General features: G+C 38.4%; 1 protein-coding gene across 1 annotated transcript in view; it reads right to left on the reverse strand.

Annotated features, from left to right (window-relative positions):
• LOC133633432 (potassium voltage-gated channel subfamily KQT member 5-like) overlaps positions 1-17,343 on the reverse strand; it is a 123,399-nt gene that overhangs the window by 63,883 nt on the left and 42,173 nt on the right. Inside the window, exons 7-8 of the mRNA XM_062025958.1 lie at positions 15,641-15,751; positions 10,580-10,675 (exon numbers count right to left, since the gene is read on the reverse strand). Coding sequence (XP_061881942.1) covers positions 10,580-10,675; positions 15,641-15,751 — 207 coding nt within the window. The remainder of the gene's footprint in view (positions 1-10,579; positions 10,676-15,640; positions 15,752-17,343) is intronic.

Consider the following 17,343-nt stretch of genomic DNA (forward strand, 5'->3'; position numbering starts at 1 on the left):
ACAAATAAAAAGGTGATTGGTTATTGAAAAAGGGGGGGATGCACAGATAAGACAATATAACTAAACTAGATGAGGGAATTCCTGAAGGAATTGCATGTGAATGGTCAAATGCTAAAGTTGAACACACTTTTTTACAAACCCCGTTTCCATACGAGTTGGGGAATTGTGTTAGATGTAAATATAAACGGAATACAATGATTTGCAAATACTTTTCAACCCATATTCAATTGAATGCACTACAAAGACCAGATGTTCAAACTCATAACATTTATTTTATTTTTGCAAATAATAATTAACTTGGAATTTCATGGCTGCAACACGTGCCAAAGTAGTTGGGAAAGGGCATTTTCACCACTGTGTTACATCACCTTTTCTTTTAACAACACTCAATAAACAATTGGGAACTGAGGAAACTAATTGTTGAAGCTTTGAAAGTGGAATTCTTTCCCATTCTTGTTTTCTGTAGAGCTTCAGTCGTTCAACAGTCCGGGGTCTCCGCTGTCGTATTTTACGCTTCATAATGCGCCACACATTTTCGATGGGAGACAGGTCTGGACTGCAGGCGGGCCAGGAAAGTACCTGCACTCTTTTTTTACGAAGCCACGCTGTTGTAACACGTGCTGAATGTGGCTTGGCATTGTCTTGCTGAAATAAGCAGGGGCGTCCATGAAAAAGACGGCGCTTAGATGGCAGCAAATGTTGTTCCAAAACCTGTATGTACCTTTCAGCATTAATGGTGCCTTCACAGATGTGTAAGTTACCCATGTCTTGGGCACTAATACACCCCCATACCATCACAGATGCTGGCTTTTGAACTTTGCGTCGATAACAGTCTGGATGGTTCGCTTCCCCTTTGGTCCGGATGACACCATGTCGAATATTTCCAAAAACAATTTGAAATGTGGACTCGTCAGACTACAGAACACTTTTCCACTTTGCATGAGTCCATCTTAGATGATCTCGGGCCCAGAGAAGCCAGCGGCATTTCTGGGTGTTGTTGATATGTGGCTTTCGTTTTGAATAGTAGAGCTTTAACTTGCACTTACAGATGTAGCGACCAACTGTATTTAGTGACAGTGGTTTTCTGAAGTGTTCCTGAGCCCATGTGGTGATATCCTTTAGAGATTGATGTCGGTTTTTGATACAGTGCTGTCTGAGGGATCGAAGGTCACGGTCATTCAATGTTGGTTTCCGGCCATGCCGCTTACGTGGAGTGATTTCTCCAGATTCTCTGAACCTTTTGATGATATTATGGACCGTAGATGTTGAAATCCCTAAATTTCTTGCAATTGCACTTTGAAAAATGTTGTTCTTAAACTGTTTGACTATTTTCTCACGCAGTTGTGGACAAAGGGGTGTACCTCGCCCCATCCTTTCTTGTGAAAGACTGAGCATTTTTTGGGAAGCTGTTTTTATACCCAATCATGGCACCCACCTGTTCCCAATTAGCCTGTTCACCTGTGGGATGTTCCAAATAAGTGTTTGATGAGCATTCCTCAACTTTATCAGTATTTATTGCCACCTTTCCCAACTTCTTTGTCACGTGTTGCTGGCATCAAATTCTAAAGTTAATGATTATTTGCAAAAAAAAAAAAATGTTTATCAGTTTGAACATCAAATATAGCTAGTACTTTATTGATTCCTTCAGGAGAGTTCCCTCGGGAAAAATATGTTGTCTTTGTAGCATATTCAACTGAATATGGGTTGAAAATGATTTGCAAATCATTGTATTCCATTTATATTTACATCTAACACAAATTTCCCAACTCATATGGAAACGGGCTTTGTATATAATTGTTGAAGTAGAGCACACAATTCCCAAACAGGTTGAATATTTTGAAGTTGGAACCGTTCTAATCCGATTAAAAATATGGGCGTTGTGGAACATATGTCTTACATAAGGATTGTGAATGATAGACAGCGTATTTATCTCTAATTTTTGTGTATTCCGAGTATAACTGATCTGATACTATGGTCAGAGTGCAGAAGTGTTACTCAAGTGACGTCAGTCTACGGAAATTACCGAATACGTTCGGAGCGGAATATTCAAAATGGCTAACTGAATTTGTGGCATTTTGTGATGTTTAGACTAGACGGTATTTTCACATATTTCGCAGATTGTACAAACCCCAACACCAGTGAAGTTGGCACGTTGTGTAAACCGTGAATAAAAACAAAATTAAATGATTTGCATATCCTTTTGAACCTGTATTCAATTGATTACACTGCAAAGACAAGATACTTAACGTTCGAACTGGAAAACGTTGTTATTTTTTGCAAATATTATCTCATTTGGAATTGGATGCCTGCAGCATGTTTGAAAAAAGTGGCAAAAAAGACTGAGGAAGAGGAAAAGAACCATCCGTATTGTTATAGGCAAAAAGTTGAAAAGCCAGCATGTGTGATGGTATGGTGGTGGTATTAGTGCCCAAGACAGGGGTAACTTACACATCTGTGAAGGCACCATAAATGCTGAAAGGTACATACAGGTTTTGGAGCAACACATGTTGCCATCCAAGCAACGTTACCATGGACGCCCCTGCTTATTTCAGCAAAACAATGCTTCATAGTAAAAGAGTGCGAGTACTAGACTGTTGAACAACTTAAGCTGTACATCAAGCAAGAATGGGAAATAATTCCACCTGAAAAGCTTCAAAAATTGGTCTCCTCAGTTCCCAAACGTTTACTGAGTCTTGTTAAAAGGAAAGGCCATGTAACACAGTGGTAAAAATGCCCCTGTGCCAACTTTTTAGCAATGTGTTGCTGCCATTAAATTCTAAGTGAATGATTATTTGCAAACAAAAAGTAAGTTTCTCAGTTTGAACATTAAATATCTTGTCTTTGCAGTCTATTCAATTGAATACAAGTTGAAAAGAATTCGCAAATCATTGTATTCTGTTTTTATTTACCATTTACACAATGTGCCAACTTCACTGGTTTTGGGTTTTGTAAATACAATTGGATATGGTTGAATAGATACAATTAAACACAAATAAGCATATAAAGTCAACTTGTTTTCTACTCTATTAGTACTTTAAATTGACTTCTTTTTTTTTTTTTAAACAAAAGCAGTAGAAAGCTGAAAGATCGGTGGGAGGTGGGGAAGGAGTGGGGGTGTGATTACTCTTGTAAAGCACTGTATATCACAGTTAGTAAAAGGAAAACTGAGAAATGTTCATAATGATACATAGAGGTTTCAAATGGTTTGAACAATGACATAGTTGTTATGATTTGGGAAATATGACTTTTAGCTGTCTATGATTGTCTTAAGTCTGGAGCCAATGGACAGCACCAAACTGCAAATTTCCTCGTTGGAGACGCTTTACCCGGCCGGCATTTGTCCGTACTTTCACATTTGGCTTCAGTCGGTGAAAAGCAAGCTCTTTTTAAGTTGAGATCAGGCCCGGTCTTTGTTTAAACTGTGTAAAGAATTCCACAATGGGGATTGTTTTTGTTTTTACAATATTTACTGGAGAATTGGGCATTCTTGTTTTTGAATGTTATTGGTAGCTAGACTTGTTTACATGCAGTAACAATATTCCAATTAGTACCGGAATTTGGACACCAGATAGCCTTTGCATGTGTTTGTACACTTTTTTTTTACAGTAAATACAACCTGTTTTACAAGTGGCAGAATGATTTAATTTGAATACGCAACATGGCACTTAATCGCCTTTGAGTGAAAACGTATCAAATAATCTTATTGTGACATCATAACGTAATTTGTCTATGCACAATTTGATCAAAAATACATAAGTAGACAATGTCAATAGATAACAAAAACATTTTCTATGACTTTTACTGCCTCCTAATAAATATATTTCAATAACTGAGAGGAACATCCCATACTTGTCAACCCTCCCAAATTTTCCGGGAGACTCCCGAATTTCAGTGCCTCTCCCGAAAATCTCCCGGGACAACCATTCTCCCGAATTTCTCCCGATTTCCAGCCGGACTTAAGGCACGCCCCCTCCAGGTCCGTGCGGACCTGAGTGAGGACAGCCTGTCGTCACGTCCGCTTGGCCAACCAAAATGTAACCACAGAACACTATACCGTATACCAGGGGTCACCAACCTTTTTGAAACCAAGAGCTACTTCTTGGGTACTGATTAATGCGAAGGGCTACCAGTTTGATACACACTTAAATAAATTGCCAGAAATAGCCAATTTGCTCAATATACCTTTAACTCTATGTTATTATTAATAATTAAGGATATTTACACTTAATTAATGGGTTTAAAAGAGGAGAAAACACGAAAAAAATGACAATTACATTTTGAAACATAGTTTATCTTCAATTTCGACTCTTTAAAATTCAAAATTCAACCGAAAAAAAGAAGAGAAAAACTAGATAATTCGAATCTTTTTGAAAAAATAAAAAAAATAATTTATGGAACATCATTAGTAATTTTTCCTGATTAAGATTAATTTTTGAATTTTGATGACATGTTTTAAATAGGTTAAAATCCAATATACACTTTGTTAGAATATATAACAAATTGGACCAAGCTATATTTCTAACAAAGACAAATCATTATTTCTTCTAGATTTTCCAGAACAAAATTTTTAAAAGAAATTCAAAAGACTTTGAAATAAGATTTAAATTTGATTCTACAGATTTTCTAGATTTGCCAGAATATTTTGTTTTAATTTTAATCATAATAAGTTTGAGGAAATATTTCACAAATATTCTTCGTCGAAAAAACAGAAGCTAAAATGAAGAATTAAATTAAAATGTATTTATTATTCTTTACAATAAAAAAAAAAACATTTACTTGAACATTGATTTAAATTGTCAGGAAAGAAGAGGAAGGAAATTAATAGGTAAAAAGGTATATATGTTTAAAAATCCTAAAATCATTTTTAAGGTTGTATTTTATCTCTAAAATTGTCTTTCTGAAAGTTATAAGAAGCAAAGTAAAAAAATTAATGAATTTATTTAAACAAGTGAAGACCAAGTCTTTAAAATATTTTCTTGGATTTTCAAATTCTATTTGAGTTTTGTCTCTCTTATAATTAAAAATGTCGGGCAAAGCGAGACCAGCTTGCTAGTAAATAAATACAATTTAAAAAATAGAGGCAGCTCACTGGTAAGTGCTGCTATTTGAGCTATTTTTAGAACAGGCCAGCGGGCGACTCATCTGGTCCTTACGGGCTACCTGGTGCCCGCGGGCACCGCGTTGGTGACCCCTGCCGTATAGTGTTCTGTGGTTGCTTTTTGGTTGGCCAACGGTTTACGTTGTATTGCGCACCCTGACGGGCAAGTGTGGGGAGTCGGTTCTGAAGTATGAAGTAAAGAGACGTAACTTCGTCACCTCGCCTGGTTATTGACTCCAACCCAGAATATTACACTGCCCATACCTATGCTCCTTTAAAGGCTGTGCTACTGGCTGTAAAGCATTGCACTTTCAAATACAACAATGGGTGGAGAGGAGTGTTATGTGTGTATATGTGTAAATAAATGAACACTGAAATTCAAGTATTTATTTTATTTATATGTACACTACTGTTCAAAATTTTGGGGTCACCCAAACAATTTTGTGGAATAGCCTTCATTTCTAAGAACAAGAATAGACTGTCGAGTTTCAGATGAAAGATCTCTTTTTCTGGCCATTTTGAGCGTTTAATTGACCTCACAAATGTGATGCTCCAGAAACTCAATCTGCTCAAAGGAAGGTCAGTTTTGTAGCTTCTGTAACGAGCTAAACGTTTTCAGATGTGTGAACATGATTGCACAAGGGTTTTCTAATCATCAATTAGCCTTCTGAGCCAATGAGCAAACACATTGTACCATTAGAACACTGGAGTGATAGTTGCTGGAAATGGGCCTCTATACACCTATGTAGATATTGCACCAAAAACCAGACATTTGCAGCTAGAATAGTCATTTACCACATTAGCAATGTATAGAGTGTATTTCTTTAAAGTTAATACTAGTTTAAAGTTATCTTCATTGAAAAGTACAGTGCTTTTCCTTCAAAAATAAGGACATTTCAATGTGACCCCAAACTTTTGAATGGTAGTGTATGTCGCCGACTCAACATCTAGGTCCAGAGTATATAAAGTCACCAAAAAGGAATGGACAATGAAGGTGAAGGCAAAAGAGTGAGGAGTGTCCTGACCAGATATCTAGATCCCTAGATTGATTGATGTAAAATGCTCTTTATCACATTGTTTACTTTCACGTGTCCATTAAAGATTTGATTAATTTATGATGGCTCAGGTGTGATTCACTACAAAAGGGCCCCACAGCACACTGGATTCCAGTTAATTGAAATACCACAACACTGGATATTGTTCGGATAAGTTACATTATCATAGTAATCATTTTCTAGGTCGGGTTGCGCCGGCGGACAGAGGGGGGAGAGGGTCTTAAACGGTGGCATTGTTGTGTGTGGACAAGGATAAGGTTAGGTGGGATATACCCTGGATAACCTTAGCCTGCTTAGTGTATATGCAGCCTTAGGCAACAAGTGCTCAGACTAAATCTAACCAATATAATTCTGTTGACATGAACCGATGAGGTCTGCTCAGATGGGAGGCAAAAGGTCTTCTAAGACTGAACCGTCCGGTTGCAATTTATTCAATGCCCTGAGAACTGAGGTAATAGACACGGTAGAGATTGGCTGGTTTAGTGCAGTCCTTGGATCGGCCTTGCTGGGGTCGGCTTTGGGTTTAGAGCAGGGCCGAGAAAACGGCCAAACTTGACTGAAAAGGAAGTAAAAGCCGTAACAAGATTTCTGTAGGTGAACCTGCGCAAGGACCATTGCTGTTACCAGAGGGGAGCAGTGAGAGACATACAGTCGTGGTCAAAAGAACTTGTAAAGTACATAATGTCATGGCTGTCTTGAGTTTCCAATCATTTCTACAACTCTTTATTTTTTTGTCCCAAAAAACATTCATGAAGTTTGGTTCTTTTATGAATTTATTATGGGTCTACTGAAAATGTGAGCAAATGTGCTGGGTCAAAAGTATACATACAGCAATGTTAATATTTGCTTACATGTCCCTTGGCAAGTTGCACTGCAATAAGGCGCTTTTGGTAGCCATCCACAAGCTTCTGCTTGAATTTTTGACCACTCCTCTTGACAAAATTGGAGCAGTTCAGCTAAATGTGTTGGTTTTCCGACATGGACTTGTTTCTTCAGCATTGTCCATACGTTTCATCTGACTACAGAACTTTCCTCCAGAAGGTTTTATCTTTGTCCATGTGATGTCAGATTAAACAACAATTGAGCTGTTTGGCCACAATACCCAGCAATATGTTCAGAGGAGAAAAGGTGAGGCCTTTAATCCCAGGAACACCACACCTACCGTCAAGCATGGTGGTGGTAGTATTATGCTCTGGGCCTGTTTTGCTGCCAATGGAACTGGTGCTTTACAGAGAGTAAATGGGACAATGGAAAAAGGAGGATTACCTCCAAATTATTCAGGACAAGCTAAAATCATCAGCCCGGAGGTAGGGTCTTGGGCGCAGTTGGGTGTTCCAACAGGACAATGACCCCAAACACACGTCAAAAGTGGTAAAGGAATGGCTAAATCAGGCTAGAATTAAGGTTTTAGAGTGGCCTTCCCAAATTCCTGACTTAAACGTGTGGACAATGCTGAAGAAACAAGTCTACGTCGAAAAAACCAACACATTTAGCTGAACTGCACCAATTTTGTCAAGAGGAGTGGTCAAAAATTCAACCAGAAGCTTGCCAGTGTCATGATCCGTGGCCCGGATCATGTGTTTGTTATTTTCTGTTAGTTTTGGACTCCTTTAGTTCCTGTTTTTCTGCACCCTTGAGTTTGTTTTTAGTTACCATTGGTTACTTATTATTTCCACCTGCCTCTGATTGGTGTGTGGGAGGCTCACCTGTTTCCCGAGCACTAATCAGAGGCATTATTTAAGCCTGCCTTTGGCGGTCAGTCGGCCTGGCTTCTTTGTTTGCATTTGCAACAAGTTACGTTGCTATTCTGGTTTCCGAGTTTATGATTACTGTGCTAAGTGGTTACCTTAGCTTCTACGATTCCTGTGCTAAATGGTTACCTTAGCTTCTACGATTCCTGTGCTAAGTGGTTACCTTAGCTTCTATGATTCCTGTGCTAAGTGGTTAACTTAGCTTCTATGATTCCTGTGCTAAATGGTTACCTTAGCTTCTATGATTCCTGTGTTAAATGGTTACCTTAGCTTCTATGATTCCTGTGCTAAGTGGTTACCTTAGCTTCTATGATTCCTGTGCTAAATGGTTACCTTAGCTTCTATGATTCCTGTGTTAAATGGTTACCTTAGCTTCTATGATTCCTGTGCTAAATGGTTACCTTAGCTTCAATGATTCTTGTGCTAAATGGTTACCTTAGCTTCTATGATTCCTGTGCTGAATGGTTACCTTAGCTTCTATGATTCCTGTGCTAAATGGTTACCTTAGCTTTAATGATTCCTGTGTTAAATGGTTACCTTAGCTTCTATGATTCCTGTGCTAAATGGTTACCTTAGCTTCTATGATTCCTGTGCTAAATGGTTACCTTAGCTTCTATGATTCCTGTGCTGAATGGTTACCTTAGCTTCTATGATTCCTGTGCTAAATGGTTACCTTAGCTTTAATGATTCCTGTGTTAAATGGTTACCTTAGCTTCTATGATTCCTGTGCTAAATGGTTACCTTAGCTTCTATGATTCCTGTGCTAAATGGTTACCTTAGCTTCTATGATTCCTGTGTTAAATGGTTACCTTAGCTTCTATGATTCCTGTGCTAAATGGTTACGTTAGCTTCTATGATTCCTGTGCTAAATGGTTACCTTAGCTTCTATGATTGCTGTGTTAAATGGTTACCTTAGCTTCTATGATTCCTGTGCTAAATGGTTACCTTAGCTTCTATGATTCCTGTGCTAAATGGTTACCTTAGCTTCTATGATTCCTGTACTAAATGGTTACCTTAGCTTCTATGATTCCTGTGTTAAATGGTTACCTTAGCTTCTATGATTCCTGTGCTAAATGGTTACGTTAGCTTCTATGATTCCTGTGCTAAATGGTTACCTTAGCTTCTATGATTGCTGTGTTAAATGGTTACCTTAGCTTCTATGATTCCTGTGCTAAATGGTTACCTTAGCTTCTATGATTCCTGTGCTAAATGGTTACCTTAGCTTCTATGATGCCTGTGCTAAGTGGTTACTTTAGCTTCCCGTGCGATCGGCACACATCCCTTTAGTTTTGTTTTTGTCTGTTTGTATCTACGGTGTATGATTATGACGACGCTGTCGTCCGGAGTTGTCCGTCTGCATCTGGGAGGAACGACCCCGCAGTAAGTTGCAACCCACATGTGACAGCCAGAAGCTTGTGGATGGCTACCAAAAACGCCTTATTGCAGTGAAACTTGCCAAGGGACATGTAAGCAAATATTAACATTGCTGTATGTATACTTTTGACCCAGCAGATATGCTCACATTTTCAGTAGACCCATAATAAATTCATAAAAGAACCAAACTTCATGAATGTTTTTTTTGACCAACAAGTATGTGCTCCAATCACTCTATCAAAAAAAAAATAAGAGTTGTAGAAATGATTGGAAACTCAAGACAGCCATGACATTATGTTCTTTACAAGTGTATGTCAACTTTTGACCACGACTGTAACTGAAAGGTACATTCCTTCCCCCTGCAGACTGCAGGCTCTGACTCACCAGAGTCGGGCAGTGGCTTCAATTCGGTAGCGGTGCATCCCGATGGGCCCTGTGTTCGCAATATCGGAATGGCCTCCCAAAGCCGGTTTCAAATTGAATCGTAGAATATTCGACTATTCTAAAACATCCCTAGTATTCTAGGAAACTTTCCGCTTACGTCCTGAATGATACTCTTTGGCCACATATAGAGTTTTTGCTGTCCCTCATATAGATTTACGTAGTTTTTTTGATGCTATTTGGGGACTTTATATGGTTCAAAGTCGTCAAACAACAGTTGTATAGCAACATTAGCAACAATACCCGATATCAACACTGTTATCTACTTAATTTCAAAGCTACGAACAATGGGAGACCAGGCTTTCTGCTCCGACGCTCCCAGTCTGTGGAACACTCTCCCTGACCACCTGAGGGCACCACAGACTGTGGATGTTTTTAAAAAAGGCTTAAAAACCCTTCTTTTTGAAAAAGCCTTTTTTTTTTTTTTTTTAGATATATGCATACTAGTTTTAGCTATTTGGCTGTTCTAGTTTTTATTTAATTTAATTATTTTATTTTTTTAATACACTGTAGCACTTTGAGGTTGTTTACTCAATGTGAAGTGCTTTTTACAAATAAAATCTATTATTATTATTATAATTTGTTGGGGCAATAAGGCAATGGGCTATGCTTAGCCTCTTGAGTCAATTGTCGAAATCATTTTAATACTCTGAAAATGGAGAAAATGGCAATTATCATATCTTTATGAAACCTACTGAAGTCAAAAGTCTACAGTACATTTAAGTCACGTAAACAATAGTGGTAGAGTAGAAAGAAAAGAAAAAAAATCACAAAAACTCTTCACTATATATTGTTTTGAGGAACAGCACCGTTCACGTTGGTCACATGCAATACCATCACGTTGAAAGTTTGCACTTTACCTGGATGAGGTAGGCTGCAGGGTTTCTCCTCTTCTCAAAGTGCTTCTGTCTGTGCTGCTCCTGGACCTTCAGAGCAAAACCTGAGCCCAGAATACCCTATTGTAATATCAAAAGGAATAAAAACAGGGAATTGTATGAGTTTGTGCTGACAATCCAAAGCATCACTGTAAAATCACACAATCTTTATAATTGAAACTAAATAAAACACTATATTGCCAAAAGTATTTGGCCACCAATGATCAAAATCAGGTGTCCTAATCACTTGGCCCGGCCACAGGTGTATACAATCAAGCACTTAGGCATGGAGACTGTTTCTGTTGTGAAAGAATGGGCCGCTCTCAGTGATTTCCAGCGTGGAACTGTCATAGGATGCCACCTGTGCAACAAATCCTGTCGTAAAATTTCCTCACTCCTAAATATTCCAAAGTCAATTGTTGGCTTTGTTATAAGAAAATGGAAGAGTTTGGGAACAACAGCAACTCAGCCACCAAGTGGTAGGCCACTTAAACTGACAGAGAGGGGTCAGTGGATGCTGAAGCGCATAGTGCAAAGACTTTCTGCACAGTCAGTTGCTACATAGCTCCAAACTTCATGTGACCTTCCAATTAGCCCACGTCCAGTACGCAGAGAGCTTCATGGAATGGGTTTCAATGGCCGTGCAGCTGCATCTAAGCCATACATCACCAAGTCCAATGCAGTGGTGTAAAGCACGTCGCCACCGGACTCTAGAGCAGTGGAGACGCCTTTTCTGGAGTGATGAATCACGCTTTTCCATCTGGCAATCTGATGGACGAGTCCGGGTTTGGAGGTTCCCAGGAGAACGCTACATTTCGGACTGCATTGTGCCGAGAGTGAAATTTGGTGGAGGAGGAATTATGGTGTGGGGTTGTTTTTCAGGAGTTGGGCTTGGCCCCTTAGTTCCAGTGAAAGGAACTTTGAATGCTCCAGGATACCAAAACATTTTGGACAATTCCATGCTCCCAACCTTGTGGGAACAGTTTGGAGCGGGCCCCTTCATCTTCCAACATGACTGTGCACCAGTGCACAAAGCAAGGTCCATAAAGACATGGATGACAGAGTCTGTTGTGGATGAACTTGACTGGCCTGCACAGAGTCCTGACTTGAAGTCGATAGAACACCTTTAAATATAGGAAAATATAGGAAAATTCCTATAAACACACTCCGCAACCTTGTGGACAGCCTTCCTAGAAGAGTTGAAGCTGTAATAGCTGCAAAAGGTGAACCCACATCATATTGAACCCTATGGGTTAGGATTGGGATGGCACTTCAAGTTCATATGTGAGTCAAGGCAGGTGGCCAAATACTTTTGGCAATATAGTGTATATTAAATGAACCCTTTTCCTTCCTTTTAATATGTCACTGTGTCGATGAGCAAGAGCACCCTAAAATGTGAGGTTAATCTTGAAGTAAAACCTTAACATTGTTCTCCGTTAGATTGAAGTTTAAGGTGTTTACTCAAAAGGTGGATTTCTCTGATTTTCCATCTGGTTGTTACAAAGAGCTAATGAACAATCAAAGACACCCTTGGACACATTGTGACAACCAACCCCATTAAAGAGGACGGGTGTCATTGGGGTGACAGTTTGGTTGTCATGTTGTTTTTTAATGGTCTTCAAAAGAAAAAGGCAAAATAAACCTTTGATTTAATTGAATTTAATAAATTATATTTAATTGCATTGACAAGTTGATATATAATCTCATGCATCTTGACACAATGAGCAAGTAACATGAGCAGGAAACACATCTTAGAGGTAAAAAATACGGTAAGGTCACATGTGTCGTGTCTTAGCTTGTTGTGTTGTTGTTTGCAATGATGCTTAGTTTGCACATACAAAAAAAATGTTCTTAAACAATTAGAGATGTCCGATAATGGCTTTTTAGCCGATATCAGATATTGTCCAACTCTTAATTACCGATTCTGATATCAACCAATACCGATATATACAGTCGTGGAATGAACACATTATTATGCCTAATTTTGTTGTGACGCCCCGCTGGATGCATTAAACAATGTAACAAGGTTTTCCAAAATAAATCAACTCAAGTTATGGAAAAAAATGCCAACATGGCACTGCCATATTTATTATTGAAGTCACAAAGTGCATTATTTTTTTTAACATGCCTCAAAACAGCAGCTTGGAATTTGTCCCGCAAGAGTTAGTGCTGCAAGGGGTTCTGGGTATTTGTTCTGTTGTGTTTATGTTGTGTTACGGTGCGGATGTTCTCCCGAAATGTGTTTGTCATTCTTGTTTGGTGTGGGTTCACAGTGTGGCGCATATTTGTAACAGTGTTAAAGTTGTTTATACGTACACCCTCAGTGTGACCTGTATGGTTGTTGACCAAGTATGGCTTGCATTCACTTGTGTGTGTGTGAAAAGCCGTAGATATTATGTGATTGGGCCGGCACGCAAAGGCAGTGCCTTTAAGGTTTATTGGTGCTCTGTACTTCTCCCTACGTCTTCTCCCTAAGTTTGGACACACCTTCTCATTTCAATATGTTTTCTTTATTTTCATGACTTTTTACATTGTAGATCAGACCTGGGCATTCTGCGGCCCTTTGTGCGGCCCGCGTGAGGCCAATCATGAATTACAAAATACATTTAAAAAAGTATCTATGTCGAGTGTGCAATACAACGGTGCTGCTTTTGTTTTGAAAAGCGTTATTTGTATTACTTCCGTGTGGACGTATGCGCGTGCGTGATTGTGAGTGAATGTGAACAGCTGCAATCACAAATTAAAAAATAAAGTTGAAAAAACATCTATGTCGTGCGCGCAATACAACTGTGCTGCTTTTATTTTGAAAAGTGTTATTTATGGGCGTATGTCCGTGTGTAACCTGTGAGTGAAGGTGCACATGCAGCGACAAGTGATGCACGGTTTACACCCGAGACGCTAAAAAGAGAAAAGTTGATGACGAACGGCGTGTTTTCAACAAGACATGGACTGCCAAGCAACGTTCCCTCTAAGGTGCGCGCCTGCGCAATTGCGCACTGCTCAAGCATCCTCTGTGCACAGCAAATATTCGCCGCGCACCAAATCAATCCCATCTGAATTCTAAACAAAATAAACACATTTATTCTGTGTAATTTTGCAATGCAACTCTGAGTGACAGTGACAACAAGCGGCTCTAACGGTGTTCGTCAACACCGTTCAAATGAACACCGTTCAATTATTGTAACGTCTATCGAGATGCTTCGAGGCCAGGAATTATATCGATCACTTTATTGAACAAAACTGTTTATCTTCGGCCATAACCACACCAAAAACATGAGTAAAACACTTTTATCTCGAAAAACTAGTCATTTTCTGCCGTACAAACCAGGCCAAAACCAACTTGTCATCTGTCACCAACACGCATACCACTAAACCACTGGTGCGTTTATGGCCAAACAAAAAGTCGGACAACTCAAACACCACACAAAGTTACACTATGACTCCTCAGTCATTCGTGTGCTTATATTACTGTCATTTATTATTAATGTTAATTTATTTATATTAATCATGGAATGCTGTTACTAGAGAAAGTTACAGGAATGCACACTTCATCCTATGCTTACATTTCATTGTGCAACATGAGGATGTTTAAGGGGAACTAAATGTGATCTCTGAAAGGGGTACAAATGATTTCCAAAGCACTGCTTTTGGTATAAAGTTAAGTTAGGTTAAATGAAAGTATTATTATTATTATTAATTATTATCATTATTATTATTGTTATTATTATTATTATTTATCTTACGGTATATATGAAAAATAATATTGAGCAAAATGTAATTGAAATATTGTCGATGTGGCCTTCCAGCAGTGCTCGGGTTGCTCATGCGGCCACCGGTAAAAATTAATTGCCCACCCCTGTTGTAGATTGTCACTGAAGGCATCAAAACTATGGCACCTGTGGAGTGAAAACCATTTCAGGTGACTACCTCATCGAGAGAATGCCAAGAGTGTGCAGAGCAGTAATCAGAGCAAAGGATGGCTATTTTGAAGAAACTGGAATATAAAACATGTTTTCAGTTATTTCACCTTTTTTTTGTTAAAGTACATACCTCCACATGTGTTCATTCACAGTTTTGATGCCTTCAGTGACAATCTACAATGTAAATAGTCATGAAAAGAAAGAAAACACATTGAAGGAGGCGTGTCCAAACTTTTGGCCCGTACTGTATATATATTATTATTATTTTGGGCTGTAATTTGGGGAACTATTTCTGTTTTTCCCTTCAAACTTTTTAAGGGTAAAAATTGTTTGGTTTTAAACTAGGGCTGCAACTAACGATTAATTTGATAATCGATAAATCTGTCGATTATTACTTCGATTGATCGATTAATAATCGGATAAAAGAGACAAACTACATTTCTATCCTTTCCAGTATTTTCTTGGGGAAAAAACAGCATACTGGCACCATACTTATTTTGATTATTGTTTCTCAGCTGTTTGTACATGTTGCAGTTTATAAATATAGGTTTATTTAAAAAATAATAATAATAAAAAAATAAATAAAAATTGTCTCTGCACATGCGCATAGCATAGATCCAACGAATCGATGACTAAATTAATCGCCAACTATTTTTATAATCGATTTTAATCGATTTAATCGATTAGTTGTTGCAGCCCTGTTTTAAACTACTCGTTATGATTATGTAAATGAGCATTGATCCCAATTCCGTAAATACCCCTAAATTGGATATACAGCGCCGAAAAATAGAATAAAAGTGACGACAACCAAAGTGAAAACTACCCCACCATACGGTGCAGAAGTACAATCTATTCAGCAAAATAAAAATATGTAGGATGAGATTATTCTTCTTTATAATAAGTCTTCCTGTTACTATAATTCATGGCTATGAACGTGCTCCCATTAATTACTTACAAACATTTGAGGCCGTAAAAATAAGACCAAGAGCAATTTCTCTGCACTATCCACACATTGAAACTGCAGGCTATAATGTGTTTTTTATACTGTGATATATGGCGATGTTTTCTTCAAAAAATACTGCATTGTAATAATTAGGCCGTATTGCCCACACCTAATAGCACTTACTGCTGGCAAGGCAAAGAACGAGATGCCTAGCAGTGCAAACCCTGCAGACAGCATCCGTCCTGTCCAAGTCTTTGGTGTCTTGTCCCCGTAGCCAATGGTTGTTAGGGTGATCTGTGGAAATAAAGTCATCCTCCATTTAAGAAACACATCTCAGTAATCAAACACATGAAATAATACATGCATCCTTGGAAACACAATAAAATATGAATGTTGTACAAGTTCTCCAGTTATGTATGAAAAGTGTCTAAAATACAACCATGTATCACTAAGTGCCACTTGCATAATGACACAGGTATTTTTGTTTCAGAAGCTAAACATAGATATACATACAGTCGTGGTCAAAAGTTGACATACACTTGTAAAGAACATAATGTCATGGCTGTCTTGAGTTTCCAATCATTTCTACAACTCTTATTTTTTTTGTAATAGTGTGATTGGAGCACATACTTGTTGGTCACAAAAAACATTCATGAAGTTTGGTTCTTTTATGAATTTATTATGAGTCTACTGAAAATGTGAGCAAATCTGCTGGGTCAAAAGTATACATACAGCAATGTTAATATTTGCTTACATGTCCCTTGGCAAGTTTCACTGCAATAAGGCGCTTTTGGTAGCCATCCACAAGCTTCTGCTTGAATTTTTGACCACTCCTCTTGACAAAATTGGTGCAAAACAGCTAAATGTGTTAGTTTTCCGACATGGACTTGTTTCTTCAGCATTGTCCACACCAGGACTTTGGGAAGGCCATTCTAAAACCTTAATTTTAGCCTGATTTAGCCATTCCTTTGCCACCTTTGACGTGTGTTTGGGGTCATTGTCCTGTTGGAACACCCAACAGCACCCAAGACCCAACCTCCGGGCTGATGATTTTAGGTTGTCCTGAAGAATTTGGAGGTAATCCTCCTTTTTCATTGTCCCATTTACTCTCTGTAAAGCACCAGTTCCATTGGCAGCAAAACAGGCCCAGAGCATAATACTACCACCACCATGCTTAACAGTAGGAATGGTGTTCCTGGGATTAAAGGCCTCACCTACTCTCCTCCAAACATATTGCTGGGTATTGTGGCCAAACCGCTCAATTGTTGTTACATCTGACCACAGAACTTTCCTATTGAAGGTCTTATCTTTGTCCATGTGATGTCAGATGAAACAAAAATAGACAATTCTATCACAAAAAAATAAGAGTTGTAGAAATTATTGGAAACTCAAGACATCCATGACATTATGTTCTTTACAAGTGTATGTAAATGTTTGACCACAACTGTAACCTACAATGAAAATAACAAAATAATATTGTACTAGCATGCACTAGTATTGTATGTCTGAGTGGGGATCCTAATGTATAAATAATTTGTACCCCTTTTTAGAGATCACATTTTGTTCCCCTTAAAACATTCTGATGTTGCACAATGAGATGTAAGCATGGCATACAGTGTACATTTTTGTAACTTTCTCTCTGTAAAATATATCTTTTTATTAGCATTTATGCAATCTGGTAACAGTAACATTTCATTATCCATAAATTAGTAGAATAAGCAGACATCTGATTGACGAGTCATAGTGTAACGACCAAAAAACGTAAAACAATGATACTCCACCAGGTCGTTTTCCTGTGTTTCAGTTCTTGTCTTGCGCTGTTATTTTGGTGGCCTTTCCTGTTTTGTTGGTGTTTTCCTGTAGCAGCTTCACGTCTTCCTTTGAGC

Source organism: Entelurus aequoreus, linkage group LG18, assembly GCF_033978785.1.
Source record: "Entelurus aequoreus isolate RoL-2023_Sb linkage group LG18, RoL_Eaeq_v1.1, whole genome shotgun sequence".
NCBI classification, from domain to species: Eukaryota; Metazoa; Chordata; class Actinopteri; order Syngnathiformes; family Syngnathidae; genus Entelurus; species Entelurus aequoreus.